Source organism: Quercus robur, chromosome 4, assembly GCF_932294415.1.
Source record: "Quercus robur chromosome 4, dhQueRobu3.1, whole genome shotgun sequence".
NCBI classification, from domain to species: Eukaryota; Viridiplantae; Streptophyta; class Magnoliopsida; order Fagales; family Fagaceae; genus Quercus; species Quercus robur.
Genome location: NC_065537.1, coordinates 43468194 through 43487582, shown reverse-complemented (window position 1 = coordinate 43487582; position 19389 = coordinate 43468194). Strand labels below are relative to the sequence as shown.

At 33.0% G+C, this 19389-nt stretch overlaps 1 protein-coding gene across 1 annotated transcript; it reads right to left on the bottom strand.

Moving 5' to 3' along the window:
• Nucleotides 1–3544: 3544 nt before the first annotated feature.
• On the bottom strand, nt 3545–10164 carry LOC126721998 (uncharacterized). The gene is made up of 10 exons (XM_050425137.1): nt 9780–10164; nt 9198–9447; nt 8873–9077; nt 8162–8252; nt 7673–7818; nt 7266–7509; nt 6879–6983; nt 6245–6427; nt 5615–5822; nt 3545–4182 (listed from the first exon to the last, which is right to left on the bottom strand). The coding sequence occupies exons 2-10, from the start codon at nt 9427–9429 to the stop codon at nt 3695–3697; spliced, it is 1902 nt and encodes a 633-aa protein (XP_050281094.1). The 5' UTR covers nt 9430–9447; nt 9780–10164; the 3' UTR covers nt 3545–3694.
• Nucleotides 10165–19389: the final 9225 nt, after the last annotated feature.

The window sequence follows — 19389 nt, the reverse complement described above, 5'->3', positions numbered from 1 at the left end:
TAGGAACTTTTTTGCATCCTCGGATGCTAATGCTCTTACAGATCAGATAAAAATTAGTTTGTAAAACGGCTTTTTAAATGTTTAAAAGATAAAACTTGATGGATGTTAACTTGGCATTAACGTAAAAGTTCAAAGTTCAAACACATGTATAATACAAGTAAACATATTTTCTATTTATAGTTAGTAAAATATGGTATGAGTTTAATATATGGAAAGTTATATATTCGTATATTTTTTAAAATTATGTTTCGAAAATTCGGCATAAAAATACAAAAATGGAAGAAAAAAATGGTACATGTATATAGTATGTTGTGTTTATCTTTAAAAAAAGTCATAACAATAAAATGGAGACATTTACCCTTTTTTGTCAAATAAATAGAATAATCTTTGTATCACGACCTTTACTTCTAGTCATATGTGATTAAATTAACATCTCAAACAAATTTCTTTTAGAGTGATACTATAAATACTACAAATTTTACTATATGTCTTACATAAATGTGTCATTCATAAAAGATAATTTGAACATTGATTTTTTGTGTTAAAATGAAACCAATTACGTTCTTTATTATATAAGTTTATAATTTATATATGGATTCCAGTTAGTTCAATTGGTAAAGTATCTTATGTTTTAATAAGAGATCTGGGGTTTAATCCCTACGTACACAAAAAACAAATTGGTGTCTTGGTTTGATGATAAAGAACAAATATCACAAAAGCGGATGCCGTAGATTGAAAGTCTATGGAAAAAAAAATATATAATTTATATGTAGTAAAATTTGTAGTAATTTTAGATTTTATTTTTTATTTTTTATAAAAATTATCATTTTAGCATGGGGAGCATACAACATAGACTCTAAAGCAACAAACAAAATTGGGATGTATGTTTTGGCAAATTTTTATATTTTTTTTGGTTTATAATATTAGCAAAAGATTACGATTGGGTGTTTTAGGTTCTTTGAGTATGTCCAAATTTTTGTATTATTTAAAGAGTGAATAATTACATTTACCCTTTACCTACCTACTTTTTCAAATGCACTCTTTATCCTTTCTTTATCTCATTTAAATATTATTTCTTTATTTGTTATTTTTTTTTATTCATTCCAAACAACCATATTTTTTTAAATCTCCCAATATAGTGAGTTGTTAGTGTTTATTGTAATTCAAAATTTATCAAATTTATGTTGTTCCTAAGCAATTTTTTTTTTTAAATTTTAAATTCTATGTAATTTGAAATTTATCAAATTTGTGTGATTTAGAATGAATTTAGCTCAATAACATAATTTTCTCTAAAAAAATTCATTAATTTTACCTTTTTTGGGATTATTATTATTATTTTTTATTTTTTATTATTCATTAATTTATTATTATTCGAAAATGAAGAAAAAAGTATGGGACAATAATTTTTCTAATTTATCATCAACCCATTTTTTCCACCATACACGAACACACCCCTTTTGTATATACAACCCATTTTTCCACCACACACTCCTTTAAAATTACAATTTGCAACCCATTCTCCACTGCATACCAAAAGTTTAGAATAGAAAATATCTCATCCCTAGGAATGGACCTAGACTTGTAGTTAGGGGGGCAACTTTGTAGCTGGTTATGTGCGGTGGCTTAGCCTATAGGTGTTGTTTTTTCTTCTCTTTTTTTTTTTTTTTTTTTTTTTTTTTTTGAATTTGGTGCGTGTTTTTGGGTAAAATTGGTTGATTAGATTTTTTTTTTTTTTTTTGCTTCATTATTAGTAATTTTTGTTGCTGGGCTAATTTTTTTGGGATTGAATATTTTGTTTTAAATTTTAAATTTATAGATTTTTTTTGTGGTCTTAAAAAATGAAAATGTTAGAGCTACAAATGTTTTACAAATTACTGATATGGTAAGTGGTTATTAATAAGTAAAAAAGTGATATAAACGGCGGGTTTAGATACGAACTAATAAAAATTTGCTACCTCAATAATTTGTAAAAAATATTGTAGAAAAATTTGTGATTATAACATTACTCTTAAAAGAATTAATGATATTATTGAAGGGGCAAAGTGTAATTTTAAAGAAAAAATTTTCTAAAACTAATACCTAGTATATATTCTAAGGCTACCTCCATCCCTGCTCATCCCAAAACAAAAACTCAAACTTAAAGACTCAAACAGAGAGAGAAAACTGGTGGAGAACAAAGACCCATAGAGATCCTTCACACTAGAGAGACAATCAAGTTGTCTTCGTCTTCTCATGATGTCTTTCAGACCATGCAAAGCCTCATTGTCAATCTGCTCCGCCTCCACAGCAGCTTGTCCTCCTCCCCACAGCCAACAACATGCAGCTCAGATAGGTCTTTCTCTTTTTTCTTTTTTCTTTCATGCTATTATTATTCTGATTTCATTAGGCTTATGAGAAAGACTATTTTTGTTTTGGAATCTTTTGATTATGTTTTGTGTTTTTGTTCTAATTGTGGTATGTTGTATTTTGTAACCGTTGAGAAAAAGAAGCAAGAGAGTGTGAAGAACGAAAGAGAAAAGTGATGAGAGACAGAGAGAGAATAATTTTTTATTCAATTGGGATTATTTTAAGAGAGAAAAATGTTTGGAGTTACTATAGTAATTGCTACAGTGCTCTCTATTCTCCAGGAGAGCTACTGTAGCAACTCTTAGCCCTCATTTGGGAGGAGAAAATAGAATGAAATGGAAATGAATAAAAAGAATAATTTTATAATATTCTTTCATTCTCTTGTTAGAGAGTTTAAGTAAATGGGTAGGAATACTCTTTATTATCTTCAAACCTCAAATTTTCATTCTCCCGAAATTGGAAGAAATAGGAGGGAATGAAAATAAATTTGATGAATTTTTTTACTAAAACTCTCAAAATATCCCCATATATTCAACCATTTATTTTAAAATTGGGGTCCAATAGTAATATTGTCATAAAATAATTTCATTCCATTCCCTCTATGTTACTCCCAAACAAGATTACTTACATTCCATTCATTTTCATTACTTTTCATTCCTTTATTTTAAAACATCCAATAAGATTACTTAATTCTATTTCATTCCATTCTATTCCATTCCTCTCTCTTGTTTAAATACATTCTATTCCATTTTACTCCATTCTCTTATGATCATTCAATTTTATTCCCTTATGAACACCCAAACAAAGCCTTACTTTTGTGATACTATATATACAATGGAATGGCCCATTGTTCCCTTTCTTGTGACTTGAGAGAAATTTCTTTAAAGTTTCTTGTAAAAATGTTTCTTTTCTTATGTTCTCTTGGAAATTAATGGAGTATTAGCTATATCTTTAAATAATTTTATAATCAATTTCTTAACTCATCACTAAGCCAATATCATTGTGCAGAAAAGTGCAATATTCCAGCTGCAATGATGTGTTGATCCTGTAGCTCATGTAACAAAGTACTTCCTAAGGCTTGCACTCCAAAAGAAAAGCAAATACAACATCAATGTCATAGACTCATAGTGGTGACTCTAGAGAGGCACTATGAAGAAATGGCAATATTCAAACATAAAGTCTGATGCATTTGCAACTCTAGAAGCAAACAAATTTTGTCAGATTAGAAGCTTTTGAGTTTTGACAAGAAAATTTCAACATCTCAAATATTTAGAAGCTTTTGAAAGATACAATCATGTACTCTTATATGAAAACAAAAAAAAAACCTCTTCCTGTGGGAGATGGTTGTTTACGTTTGCTTTATTGGCTGAGTTGTCAGGCCAAATTCAAATGGGAAGAGTGGATCGTAGTGTGCATCCCCAACATTCATTGGGAGTTGATCAACTCGTTTAAACCAAGTTCTAGCCAACTTGCCAGTGAATCCATAATCACCAAAAAGAACATCAGCCACACCTTGACCTTCAGTACCTGGGAGCCATGCAGCCACAAGAGCGTCCATCGATTCAAGATATGGTTCAATCACAAGGGGACGCCCGGAGATGACAACTACAACACACTTGATATGGCTGCATACATTCTTGATTGTATCTGGTCCGGGAGCTGGGAGAGTGAGGTTCAAATTATCACCATTAGTCTCTGCATATGGTTGCTCACCCACTACAACAATGGCATATGCGAAGTCATCAGAATTGATAAAGGCAGGGTCTGGGTTCTCATTGAAGACCACTTGGGTGCTTGAGTCAACAGTGTCTTTAATGGCTTTGAGGATGGTGGTTCCTGTCATAAAATAGTGGTTCTTTCAATGAGATAGATTGCTGAATTTGAATGGCAAATGGAAGGCAGATGCATTATTGGAGAATAACCAAATGTAATCTTGCAAAAGGAGATAATTTGGAAAACATGAAAATCATCCATTTTTATTAATGGCACTTAAAGTGAGCACTTTTTCTTTATGGTGAACAATGAAAGCAGCCCCAAAAGAATCAACTAGTTCCCAATGTGGATGTTTTTTATATAAAAAAAATACAGGTTCCAAATATGGATGAATAGAGTTAGGATGTTTCATGTTAAAATTTCATGTTGTAACTTAATGGCAGGGTCATAACTACATCAACTATCAAGCACTTACTACCAAGTGATCGTAAACTGAAGTTATATGGGTATAGAGGGTTTAAAAAAAAAATCACTAAAATCTCAGTAAAAAATAAAGAAGATAAACAATAATTATCAAAAGGTTCATCATACATAGTTATATCATCACCAGCATAAACCATATCAAACAATCTCTTGAATATTTACGCAACAAATGTATGACAAACACAAAGCAGCAAGGCATGCACATGCAACCCAACTCTACTAATTATTCGTATATATGAGACCATTTATATACACAAAATACCATATTATACGTAGCATACAATGTCATCATATCTTAGTAAATTCAATCGAAAAATAATCATGCAATGCATACCCTAATCATGAACATATTCCAAAAAAACAATCCTTATTAGCACAATCACTATAGATATTTAAAAATAGAGCAAAATTGATCATCTCATATATAAATCACACAAATACAAATACAACAACTCAAATAGAGACACAACACACACACACATCACATAGATACAAGCCCTATTAACTCAGATTGAGAACCAGCACACACACATATACATCATACAAATAAGACCTACTAATCTCAGCCAAAGCAAAACAGATATACCTCAAGATGCAAAAATGCTTTTCTCCAACCTAAAATCTTCCAAATTGGTCAAGTCTTACAATCATGCTTGATTTGTGTTGGAAATTTACTCTAGGGTTTCAATTTATTGGTCTGATGGTCGATTCTCATATGCAGGAAATTTAGTTATTTTAATTCTTTTAAGTCGACTTTACACAGTGAGTAGACCTAGAATTCATATATTGTACGCTAGTGCAATTTTCTGTCCAAGATAACCCTTAATTTAGAGTGGACATCTATCATCACATCAATTCTCAAACTACGGGATTAATTCCAAGAAAAATTAGGATGAAAAGTAAAATTTGCCTCTTTGGTTTTTCACCACATGAACTTAGCTACTGCGCACACACATACACATCACATGGAATTCATTATAATTTGCACACAAACCTAATTGAAAAGGAAATAGTCAGAAAGTAGACCATTGGGGGGAAAAAACAATGTATAGCATTGGTAGAGTATATGTACCAGAAGTGAGGTTATTGCCACCAAGTCCCTGCCATTCGATTGTCCAACCACCGCATTGATAGCCCAAGTTGTCTGCATGAGTTCCAGCAACAAGAATCCTTTGCGATTTCCTGGGGAGGGGCAAAACAGGCCCAGCATATGCAGACTTTCCATTTTTCAATAAAACAAGTGATTTCCTCACAGCTTCCCTAGCAAGTTCTCTATGTTCCTAATGAGAAAAACATGGAATTTGATCAAGAGTTGACCAATACAAAATATAACAAGCCATTTATGTCAAAATCTATAGACTATATATGAATTAGATAGATAGTGGATTATAATCAAGAGCCTTGTAGATCAACTAGTTGGCACTTTCTTGTATTTACAATAGAGACATTTAGGGTTCAAATTTTCCCTTCCCAAGTCCCCCAACTATCAAATTATCAACAACAACAAAAAAAAAAAAAAAAAAAAAAAAAAAAAAAAAAAAAAAACAATAGTGGATTTTATATTGTAGTAGTTAATATATATATATATATATAAAAAAGGAAATAAAAACTCATGGAAAAATTAACCATGATAAATAAAGAGATTATAAAGTTCAAAAATTAGTCCAAAAAAGAGATTAGTTTGGGATATTAAGTAGCTAACCTGGGCTCCAAGCAAATCAGCTTGACTGTCATCAGCCAGAGGGTTCTCAAAGAGACCCATGGTGAACTTAACCCGCAAGATCCTCTTTACGGCATCATCTATTCGGCTCACGGGAATGACATTCTTATTAACCAGATTGGTCAAGCCATCAATAAATTCTGGGTAATCGTAAGGAACCATGACCTGCAACAAATATGAAATCAGGCATCTATGATCTATCTCAACTATAGCAATATTTTAGACAAATATCAACCAAACTGGTAGAACTATGAATAAGCTATATCAGTATGTGAAAAATAACATTTCAAGATTTTCATACTGCCATTTAGGATTTTATGTAACAGTGACATAATATCCTTTTCTCTCTGCTCTCAAAAAAAATTCCTTGCAGCATGAAAACAAAGCAAAAACGCGCTTTATTGGATAAGGAAATAGAATTCTCATAAGGGAACATATCTAAATTTTGAAGATTCATTGTCATAAATTTGTAAAAAATTAGAAAATCTTTGCAAGACTACACAAAGGTTTCCAATGATATAGGAATAATTGTAGGCACTCAGTTTTTAAAAAAAACAAATATAGGGGAACCATGCACATGACTTGAAGAAATCTTTAGCTGAGTTTTGTGACTGACCATGTCAATTCCAGCTAGAATTGAAGCTTGAATAGAATATGTGTAGTTTGCATGTGGTAGAGAGGTAATCCTGTCAATTCCTTGCCAATCTGAGATGATGAAACCCTGAAAGGTTCAACCCATGATTCATTAGAAATATTCTCATGCATATATTTTGTAAGAGAGTGATGGGATTTTACAAAATTTACTACATGAACTTTACAAATTGAAATGTCAACTTCTAAATACAAAAACAAAAGAGAAATTAAGAATTATTTATTTATTTATTTATTTTTTTATGTTGTTGAGGTGTCAATAATATATTCATTGTCATGTCAGCTTATAAGATTTGTGTACTAAAATTGACAATGACTTTATAAAAACTACTAAAACTAAATTAGAAATTACCCTGAAGTTGAGTCTATTCTTAAGAAACCCAGTCAACAGCTCTTGGTTTGCATGCATCTTCACTCCATTCAAACTTGAGTAGGATGCCATGATAGTAGAAACACCCCTAATGATTGAATTATAGTAAGCAGGCATGTGGATGCTGAGCAATTCGCGCTGGCTAACTATAGTGTTGTTTTCATTAATACCCTTGACTGTGCCTCCATCACCAACATAGTGCTTTGCACAAGCTGCCACCTTATGCCTGTATGCAATGTAATCATAAACATTGGTATGGATTTCACATATATTTGGCACTAGTTTATAATAAAGGTTTTGTACATACAGTGTGCAAAACTTTGGAAATTTACCATCTTTGAAACAAATATCAAATAAAGTAATAAAGTAAAGGAGACACTAATTCTTACTTTCCTCCAACATATGGTCTGCCCAACCAAGATTTATCAGGGAGATCTCCTTGCAAACCGGAGATGATCTTAGTCATCGCTCGGACAATTTTGGGGTCCTCACTATAGCTCTCATAGCATCGACCCCATCTCGGATCTCTGCAGACCTGCATTATTTAACAGAGAATATACGATTGATGAAGAAAAAGAAGATAAAAGTCTAGCACACGAGTGATTTTAGTATCTAAATCTTAAAATGATTTCATTTAGTCTAATATAAAGTGATCAACTTTAGAATCTAAAAGACTTTGTGATCGATTTATTCCTTATCAAATTTCAAAATAATTACTGTCATTTCAATTTTTCATTTCACCATGTCACTAAGGGACTAAGCGATCAATTTAAATTTCAGAGACTAAAATTACTCTTGTGCTAAACTTTTAAGAGCAAAAACAGGTGTTCAGGTTATTTTTATATATAGTTCATTCCTATGAAGAAATTTTTACTTACCGCAATACATGGAGCAAAAGCATAAGGAATTCCAGTGGCTCGAACTTCACGTGCAGTTGCAGTCCCAATCTTCTTTATAAGTTGAGGATCCCTATAGTAGATCACAGAATGTGTATAGCAAGTTTAATTTATGCATCTTGTGAGTATCACAGAATAATGGATTGATCGTATCAGTTTATATGTTGAACACAAAACAGAAATATTGTATTCAGAATCTAAAAGCATTGCATTTCTTATAAGGCTAAAATACTCATATAAAAAAACATCAGATTTTCTGTGAATTTCAATCAATATAGGATACATAAAAATGATTAAAGGCAAGATCAGCATCTGATGTGCCTAGAAGGGGTAGAGTTGTTATAATTTTGATCTCAAGTGGACGAACCCGTAACTAAGTCGTCCTATTTATTGTCAAAAGAAAATTACAATTAATAGTATTCAGGCAAATTTATAATAAAATTTTTTAAAACAAGAATTAAATGCAATAAAATACATATACATGAAATGCATACCTGGTTTTATCCAATATTGACTATATATGCTTTTAGAAATTTTTAGGTGAGTTTGGATTAGCTTTTTTCTTTTAAATTTTTAATTCAATTGTTTGTGTAAAGCATTCAAAACTTCATTTTTTAGGTGTAATTATATTTTTGATAACTTTTAGAAAATGAACTTTCAGTAAAAATGCTAATTCAAACCTCAAGCACTTGCCTGGTGACTCCAAGCCCCACATTATGAGGAAAAATGGTTGCATTGTACACATTGTTGTGGCCATGAACAGCATCAATTCCATATATCATAGGGATTCCAAGACGAGTGGAAAGAGCCCCTTCTTGAATTTTGTTCACCGTATCAATCCATTGCCGGGAAGTAGCCTGAGGAGCAGGGACACTCCCTCCACCACTTAATACACTTCCTATAGCAATAACCATTTTTTTTTTCAATTTATTAAAATCTCAAATACACAATTCCTGAAATTATTGCTCAAAAAATTCAGGCAATGCAATAATAGAAGTCATTCAATCTATATGCATACCAATATAGAATTTATTCACGATTTCAGCAGTGGCATTGGCACGTTCAATTTGGACCATCTGGCCAATCTTTTCTTCAATAGTCATTCTCTTCATTAGATCCCTGATCCTAGCACCAAGAGGCCGTTTCGGGTCTTTGTATACCGCGTATTCTGTTGCTTGTACCATGTTGGATGCACAGCAACATAAAACTAAAATAAAAAATCCTAGGTAGGAGGTTGAAAGTCCGGCCATTTTGTCCCCCTACAAATCCTGTTAAAATTAAGATTGAAAGATGATATAAGAGTCCAACAATAAACCAAGAACCATTGAAGTTGTATCCAAATGTATATTGGAAAACTTGTAAGAATCCTAAACTAAGGCTTTGTGTTAGATGAGAAAACTAATGCACAAAATGTCTTCTTGAGAACAAAGAAGCTTCTAAAACAAGTCATTGATCATGGAGCATTTCTAAGTTCTACTTTCCGTGGAAGCTAAAGAAGAATAAGATTACGAAAATGAAACTAGCAGCAAAAGTATCTGGAAAAGAAGGGGTAAATTTAAATAATAATAATAATAAAAAAGCAATAAGAGAAAGCACTTACACGAAAAAATAAATGCAGTTGAGAAGATTGAAGTTGGGTATAAATAAGGAAGCCTAGTGCTTGAAATAGACACGAAAAGGATTAGAACAATATAGTACGATGGAAAAGAAACGTAACAACCAGCTTTAGAGACATTATTTGCTAATTTTTTTTCACTGGGTGTTGTCTGTTTGAAATTGAACGTGGGTTTCTCCTGTAATGTAGGGGGAGGTTAATGCATTTGCTAAATTTTGAATCGCAACTCTGTCATCACCAATTAAAGCTGGTCTTCTCTGCCCACAAGCACAACTAGCTAAGTTTGGTTGTTGCCTAAAGATTTTGGTTGTGGAGAGAGTTTTTTTTTTTTTTTTGATGAGGTTGCGGAGAGAATTTGTTGATTGCTTTAATGAATGGTTTATTTTGACGAGTGTGTTCTAAAGTAAAAGTTAAAATGCATTTAATATCTACCAATCCATCTATACTATATACATATAAGAGAGAGAATCACCTCTTTTTGAGCTAGACTTTAACGTGGTTCAAAAATATTCTTAGACCTTACCTTAAAATAGGGGACAACCTAGTTAAAATATATCTCAAACTCCATTTAAAATACTTATAAAATAAGACACTTTCTTACTAATTCATATCTTCAAAACAAATTTATCCAAAAATTTGATAAAAAAAATTATCAGTCCATTTTGAAAAACAGTCTAAACAGATTAATCTCTCTAAATGAGAGCTTTAAGGCTTTATTTTTTTAGTTGTGTCATAATCTAAAAATTTAAATGAATGGAAAATTATGACACTAGACCAAAAAAAAAAAAAAAAGCCTCATTGCACGCACAAAGTGCATGTGATGAGACTAGTACTACTTATAAGAGGATTCTCCTCTTTGAACTGAACTTTTATCTGATTCAAACATACCTTCATTAATGAAGAATAACTTTTCTTAGAAATAAGGTCATAAATGTTAAATAATAAATTTTATGGGTAAAACCCAATCCAATCCTACCAACACACATTCAACAATATCAAACGCACATCTAAATGCATGAAACATTGTTAAAATGCAATGAGAATGCAATACATGAGCATATAACATCAAATCAAAAACACCCAACCCAACAATTTCACAAAAATCTCTTTGAACTGAACTTTTATCTGATTCAAACATACTCTTATTAATGAAGGATAACTTCTCTTAGAAATAAGGTCATAAATGTCAAATAATAAATTTTATGGGCAAAACCCAATCCAATCCTACCAGCACACATTCAATAATATCAAACGCACATCTAAATGCATGAAACATTGTTAAAATGCAATGAGAATGCAATACATGATCCTATAACATCAAATCAAAAACACCCAACCCAACAATTTCACAAAAATCTCAAAACCCCAAAAATTTTCAAAAACCCCAAAACCTAGGTCTAAAAGTGCATGAATGCATGAAAAAGAGGGTTTAAGAATACTTACCAAAGGATTAAAGCTTGATCTAGGCCGAAAAACACGAGGGGAGAGGGTTTTGAGTGAAAGAAAGGGTTTGGAGTGAGAGAGAAAGATTTTCTGTCGAGAGAGAGAGAAGTGAGAAATGATATTTGCTACGCGCTCAGCCCTTAAATAGAAATTGCAGCTCAATGGATCGAAGTATTTGTCGAAATTTGTCAAGCACTAAATCTTGACAGAAATGAATCTGTCGAGGTGCTGTCGAGGATCTGTCGATGGCAAGAACACTTCAATGGATCGAGAATCTGTCGAGAATATATCGACCAGATAGAAGGTTTAGAAAAATGGCTCGATGGATCGAAGAAACTGTCGAGAATCTATCTAGAAGAAACCCAGAAAGCTCGATGGATAGAGATTCTGTTAAGATCTGTCGAGAAAAGAAGAAAGAAGGGCTCGATAGAAGAGAATCTATCGAGAAGCTGTTGAGCTTAAAGAAAATGAGGTTTCAAGAAGGGAAAAACATAGAGAGATGAATGCACAAGAAAGCTACTCAAACAAATATCCAACCAACATGTTAAGCCCTTAAAACATCTCTCAACAATAATGTAAAACATTCAAGATCCAAAACACACACATACACACTAAACAAGTCTAACCAATTTTATATTTCAAAAACAAGTTAAGACAGTTTAGTGAGCATATATTAACACATGTATTCCTTGTGATGGCCAAATCATATTGTACCTGCACATGTATCAAAAGTAGTAAAAAATTTTGCGTGTTGTGTGTGAAAACATAGCAAGAGTGCATAAATGTCTCATATTATGATGATTTGAGATATGAGAAAATCAAATACACTCACACATAATCATAACTGCTTGATGGGGACTGTCACCTTCGAGGTACATCCTATAACTCCCACATGTCCTAGAAACACGCTTTCAATCATATTTAAAAGCATTTTGATTCTTTTTTACTTTTGTTTTTCTTTGCATATTTTCTTTTTGAACATATAATGCATGGGCATATAAAAGAAAAGAAATACCCAATTATGTAAGCCAAAAACATCACAATTTTGTTATGTCGAAGCACATAAATGTTATACATGATTGGCGGGCTTTAGTGGTGAGGTAGTCATTTATGCCTTTCTTTTAGGATTTTCTAGTCCTTCCCGTCAAAAAAAGTGATATGAGTGTTAAGATATAAGAGATAACTTAATCGTACTCATCACAAACACAAGCCACAAAGCTCACTTACTTAGTTGTGCATTGAGATGCTCATCTAAGCTATAAGAGATATAAAGTTTAGAAAACTTTATTTCAATGGCCATCCAAGGTACACAAATACCAATATACATAAATACACACTGTTTTTGTATTTTTCTGACTTTTCAATATTTTTTATGAAAAGCAAAAATAAACAAAAATTGAAAAACAACCAAGCAAAAAATAAAGAAACACGCAAAGCATGAAACTAGATGCAAATGCATGAGAAAGGAGGAGAAAGAGGAGAGATCACTCCGTGGAGATTACACCAATGTTTTGGCGTAGGAATTCAAACCATTTGCTATCAAGAGGTTTAGTAAACAAATCGGCCTTCTGATCATCAGTATGGATGAACTGAAGAGTGAGTGTGCCATCTTCGACAAGCTCCCGAATGAAGTGGTGTCATATCTCTATATGTTTTGTTTGAGAATGTTGAACAGGATTTTTAGAGATGTTAATGGCACAGGTATTGTCACAATAAATGGTAAGATATTCTTGACGAATACCATAATCAAATGGGAGTTTTTGCATCCACAAAAGTTGGGTGCAATAGCTACCGGCAGCAATATATTCAACCTCAACAGTGGATAATGAGATGGAATTCTGCTTCTTACTCATCTAGGAGACAAAATTATTACCCACATAAAAGCAACCCCCCGAAGTACTTTTTCTATAATCAGCATTCCTAGCCTAGTCTGCATCAAAATACTCATCTAAGATTATTACCCAAATCAGCAGTGGATTTGACATATTTTACAATTTTTTTATAAAAGTAATCATATGAGACTCTTTAAGGTTTGCCTGATATCTAACACACACTCCTACACTGTAACTAATGTCAGGTCTACTAGCAGTAAGGTAAAGGAGTTTACCTATCATACTTCTATATAAAGAAAAATCAACACTTTTGCCGAACTAGTCAACAGTGACTTTAACATTAGGGCTTATGGGGGTTCTAATAGGACTAGCAGAATCCAAACAAAACTTTTTCACAAGATTTTTGAAATATTTAGATTGAGATATGAATATACCTTACTCTTGCTGACGAATCTGCAATCCAAGGAAGGAATTTAACTCTCCTATCATGCTCATCTCGAACTTAGCTTGCATAAGCTTTGAAAAGTCATGAGCAAGTTCATCCTTTGTAGATCCGAAGATGATATCATCAACATAGACTTGAGCTACTATTAACTTGCCATTCTCCCTTTTGATAAAGAAAGTTTGATCAGCATGTCCTCTTGTGAAACCACGTGAGATCAGGTATTGTGTAAGCTGGTCATACCAAGCTCTAAGTGCTTGCTTTAGTCCATAGAGAGCCTTCTTGAGGAACAACACATGATCCGGAAAGTGTGGATCAATGAATCCTTTAGGCTGAGCAACATAGACACCTTCTTTAAGAAACCTGTCCAAGAATACACTCTTCATATCCATTTGGTAAAGCTTGAACTTCAAGTGAAAGCCAGGGCTAAGAGAACCCTAATGGATTCCATGCGAGCTACATGAGCAAATGTTTCATCAAAATCTACTCCTTCGACTTAAGAGTACCCTTGGGCCACTAGATGAGCCTTGTTGCGAATCACATTTCCCTCCTCATCAGTTTTATTACGAAATATCCACTTTTTGCAAATGATGTGCTCTCCTTCCGGTCTAGGGACTATGGTCCAGACATCATTCCTTTGAAACTGGAGCAGTTCATCATGCATGACCTCAACCTAGCTTTCATCTTGGAGAGCACCCTCAACCTTGGTGGGTTCAACCTACGACAAATAGCAAGAATAAGACACAAAGTTAGCAACACATTTATCAACTGTACGATTTTTTAGTGTAAGTTCATTCATATTTCCCACAATAACTTCAGGAGAGTGATTCAGCTTGATCCTTGAGGAATGTCCTTTCTCTTCATGAGATTCAGACTTAGGTGATGTAGGAATATTTGTTGAGACTTCTATAACACTTGGAGTGCTTGGAGAAACGGGCTCTTGGTCAACTTCTTCATGAACAACCTTAGGCTTTGAAGGAAGAATTTCCTTAGGTATTTCCTCACTACTTTTCTCAGAACCAGAATCTGAAGCTTCATCAATAACAACATTAACGGTTTCCATCACCTTCTTGGTTCTTTTGTTGTACACCCGATAAGCTTTGCTTGTGGAGGAGTATTCTAAAAATATTCCTTCATCGCTTCGGGAGTCAAACTTTCCCACATTCTCTCTATCCTTAAGGATGAAACAAGTACTTCCAAAGATTCTAAAATCTTCACATTCGGCTTCTTCCCTTCCATAATTCATAAGGAGTCTTCTTTGTACCGGGTCTAAAATATACCTTGTTAACTGTATGACATGTGGTGTTGATTGCTTCTCCCTATAAATTTCTAGCCACATTCTTATTGTGTAATATGGCTCTAGCCATCTCCTGAATGACTCTGTTCTTTTTTTCTACTACACTATTTTGCTGAGGAGTAATAGGAGCAAAGAATTCTTGAGATATACCAAATTCAGTGCAAAAAGATTCCATGTGTGAGTTCTCAAATTCTTTACCATGATCACTTTGAATTTGATGAATTTTCATGTTCTTCTCATTTTGCAATCTTGTATACAAAACTTCAATGTGCTTAGGAGCATCTGACTTGTATCTTAGAAGAATGACCCAACTGTACCTGGTGAAATCATTTACTACAACCATGATGTATCTCTTTCCTCCAAGAGATTCGGTTCTATTTGGACCCATGAGATCCAAATGTAGTAGCTCCAAAGGTCTAGATGTAGCTGATGTCTGAGTGCCTGGATGTTTTGCTTTCGTCTGTTTCCTAAGCTGACACGGTCCACACACAACATTGCTAACCATGCTGAGCTTTGGTATTCCCAACACCGATTCATACTTAGATACAATTGACAGATATTTGTAGTTAGCATGTCCCATTCTTTGGTGCCATAAGTCTTCATTTGGCAACGAATACTATTGCACACAATATTAGCATTAGATACCAATCCATAGCAGTTATCCAAAGTGCGGACTCTGCTTATGAGTTTCTTTCCAAACTCATTCAAAACGAGACACTTTCCTTTTTGAAAACAACACCATGAAGTCTTGATCACGTATCTAACTTATGCTCAACAAGTTCGCTCTCAGACCTTCTACATACAACACATTTGTAATTTCTAGCAGTCTAGGTAGAGAGACGGTTCCCTCCCCTTTTATTTGTGATTTGTTCCCATCACCAAAAGTGACATTTCCACCTTTCTTAGACTTGAAATCCTTAAAGAGAGAACGGTCTCTAGTCATGTGTCTTGAGCATCCACTGTGAAGGTACTATAAACACGTGTTCATTACCTTAATTGCAAACTTCATCATAAAGCACACTTCATGCTTGCTTGACAAATCAGTAGGAATGGTTTTCTCTCTCATTTGCCATTTATGAATAAAACCTTTAAGTTTCATCTTTCTCATACGAACTCCTTTGCACATCTTCATTTTGAGACAGTCTAGTTTCTTCCTTGTCACACTAAGACATTTTTCAATAATCATCAAAATAGCTTTCAAATAACTTTTAGACTTATATTTTCTGAAACACTCAATCAAAATAGAGATTAGAAAAGCAAGATGTATTTAAAGATCTTTTCATGCCACTTATAGCCATGACAATAAGGGTCAATGGATCACACAGTAAATATTAAACTTAATCAGAATGTGTCCACTCTAATACCACTTGATAGACAAAAAATGTATTGACCAATTTGGCAAATTAATTAATTAATTATCCAAATTAATTATTTAAGACAATTTAACATGCAATAGCATGGTAGCACAAACAAATCACCAACTAAGTTAAATGCAACAGAAAATAAGTTTGACTCGGATGATTTGTTTATGAATGGAGAAAACCACCGAGGCAAAACCCCACTGGGTGAATTTAAAGTCACTATTCCTGAGAATCCACTATTATCAAAACAAACAGTTACAAGTAAAAGGAATCCCAGTACCTAATACCAACTTACAGTTGAACCTTTACCCCAATACCCAATTGGACTTGTATTGTAACGGCAATCTCTCTGTTTAATGCACGAATCCCAGTATGTGACTAACCAATGATTCACAGATCCCAATACGTGACTAACACACCAACTTGAGGAAGATTGTTGGCTGCAAAGTTCTTTAATTCATCAACAGTGAAGATTAGGAAGCTTCTTGGTCACAAAACCCTTAGCGTAAAGACGTAGTAGCTTCTACAGAGAATATGATGAACTAGAGCAATTTCTATCTTCGGTCATAATATGCATGGATTATTCTTTTACAACACCTTGCATCTTCTTTGATGGCTCTTAAATTAATCCTTATATATGTCTAGGGTTGTGAAAAAAGAAACCCTACACAAATACTCAAGGATATACGTGTAATTAGATCTGGAAAACCTGATTTCGTAAATCTCGACAGATACAGCTTGTGTCCAGCTTCTGTTGAGCTTCAATATTAAATCTCAATAGAAGTCTTTTTGTCGAGACTGTTGTCAAGTTTTAATGAACAACACTTCCTTCACTTGTTTCTTGGTCAGACTTGCATGGGTTCAATACTAAACTTGAACACTTGTTTTTTGAAGTACTAAACCCATCCAAGATCTACCAAATTACAAGTAAAGTGCGTTTTGTCAAAAGATTAACCAATTACATCAAATATGTCCCTAACAAAAATAACTTTCCAAGGTAAACCATGCTAGCTTAAGGTAGATTTGGAGGTGGAATTAGCATGAATCCAATCCATGATAGGTTCAATAAATGGTCCTTTACAATCATAGGGAACCCCCAACTCCCTCCAATAGGAATTTGCATAAAAGCATTCTTAAAGGAAATGATTTAGGGACTCATTTCCCTTTATAGAAGATCGAACAGACGCTATCAAGGGTAAAACCCCTTGAACCCAACACTTTGCAAGTAGGAACACTGTTATGCCAGCACAACCATTGAAAAAATATATATAATTCGAGGTGTGATTGAAACTTTCCATAACTATTCACAAGAATCAGAAATTGGGTTCAAAAGATTTAACCCTTTAGCTAGTAAATATGCAGATTTAAGAGAGAATGACCCATCCTTAGAATAGGCCCAGTAGGAGGCATCCTCAGAGCCTAATTCCACGGAAAAGGGAACAACTTGAATTGCTTTACACACATCATCAGGTAGAGCAAAGGAAAGAACATGGTGAAACTAGTTACTCCCCTGATTTCTAATATCAACCACATATAGACTGTATTCTTCTCGGGTCTGAAGCCCTTCCATAATGGAAGCCAGAATTCATACCAAAGATTGGTGGAAGCACCATTTAAAATCACCCGTTTGAGCCCACTATGTAAAATATAACCACCCTTTTTATATGCAGCCCAAATCTTGGAGCAAGAGAGCTTCGTTCCCTTATATGAAATCCTAGCATCAGTGAAATATTTGGTCATCAACATTTTTGCCCAAGGGGCCTCTTGCTCATTAGCTAAACTCCAACACAACTTAGTAAGGATAGCCTCATTTCTTGTTCTCATTTCCAAAATACCAAGTCCCCCAAGATGCTTAGGTAGGGTAATAGTACTCCACTTGACCGTATGAAGTTTCTCTTCTCTTGAGTTGACCCTCATAAAAAATCTTTATTTAACTTATTCACTGCTTCACATACTTTTATTGGAGGAGCACAACATTGTATATAGTACTCCATGATTGGGGTAAAGGCAGAATTGATGTGAATTCTTTTGCTTGCTAGTGACAAAATCCTTGCCTTCCAACTACCTAGCTTCTCTTGGGCTCTCTCAATCACAAAATTAAAGGCATTCCCATTTCTCTCTTGATGATAGATAGGAAACCCCAGATATCTCCCCAGATTGGTAGTGGCTTGAATACCAAGATGTTGGCGTATGACTAGTTTCTTCTCAGTGTTTTCATCAAAGGCTTTTAGGCATAGATCATAAATAAATACTCTTAAAAAAAATTAATTTACGAGTAGGCCTTTCTCAATAATTTACTTGAATAGTTGGTGACTTGGCGGTATGTCTTAATTTAATTTATTCTTTTGTTTTCAATTTCTTATAAAATACCCTCTCTTTGACTTTTCAAAAGCAAAACTTCCCTTATTTTTTAAGAGTGCGCTTGTGATTAATAAAAACTAGCTTGTAATTTTGTGAATATACATGGATATACTTAAAAGATATACATTAAGATACATAATATAATTCATATATATATAATTTAAATACTATTGATATATAGTCATTCTTATATTTTGTTAACTCTTCAAAAAATCTTGTAAAAATATTATTAAGTAGAAAATGTAAATTGTCCATATTTTTTAATTTTTTTTATTAATTCTTAATTTTTGATATTGTGAAGCACACTTTTTTTTTTTTTTTTTTTTTTTTTTTTTTTACAGTGAATTAATTATAAACTCTCTAGTTTTTGTACTTAATAACTCACTTGGATGAATATTTATGATGTGATTTTACATTTAGCTCAAAAATTAAGAAATAAAACTCTAAAAAAAAAAATTAAGACACATAAGATAAAATTGGACTTCAATTGTAGAATTTAATTGAATTTTCTCTAATTTTTACCTATCAATCTATATATAGATTATTTTTATAATATTCCTATTGAAAAAATAAGTACCAGAAGGCTCAAACTGTATATAAGAGGAATTAAAATTCCATTAGGCTATGAATCATTGATTTTTGTTTCTTTTTACTCAATGTTGAATGTTATATCTTTAAACATATTTTATGTTCGCTGTGTGTGTCCCTTTAGTTAAATTGAAAATTATTTATTTATTTATTTTTTATTTGTTGAGAGAAACGTAATTATTTTGAACTCGAATAAAATTTGAGTCAGTGTAAGCAACTTTCTTCTTTCAATTTTTTTTTTTTTTTTGGGTTGGATGTAAAATTTTAAATA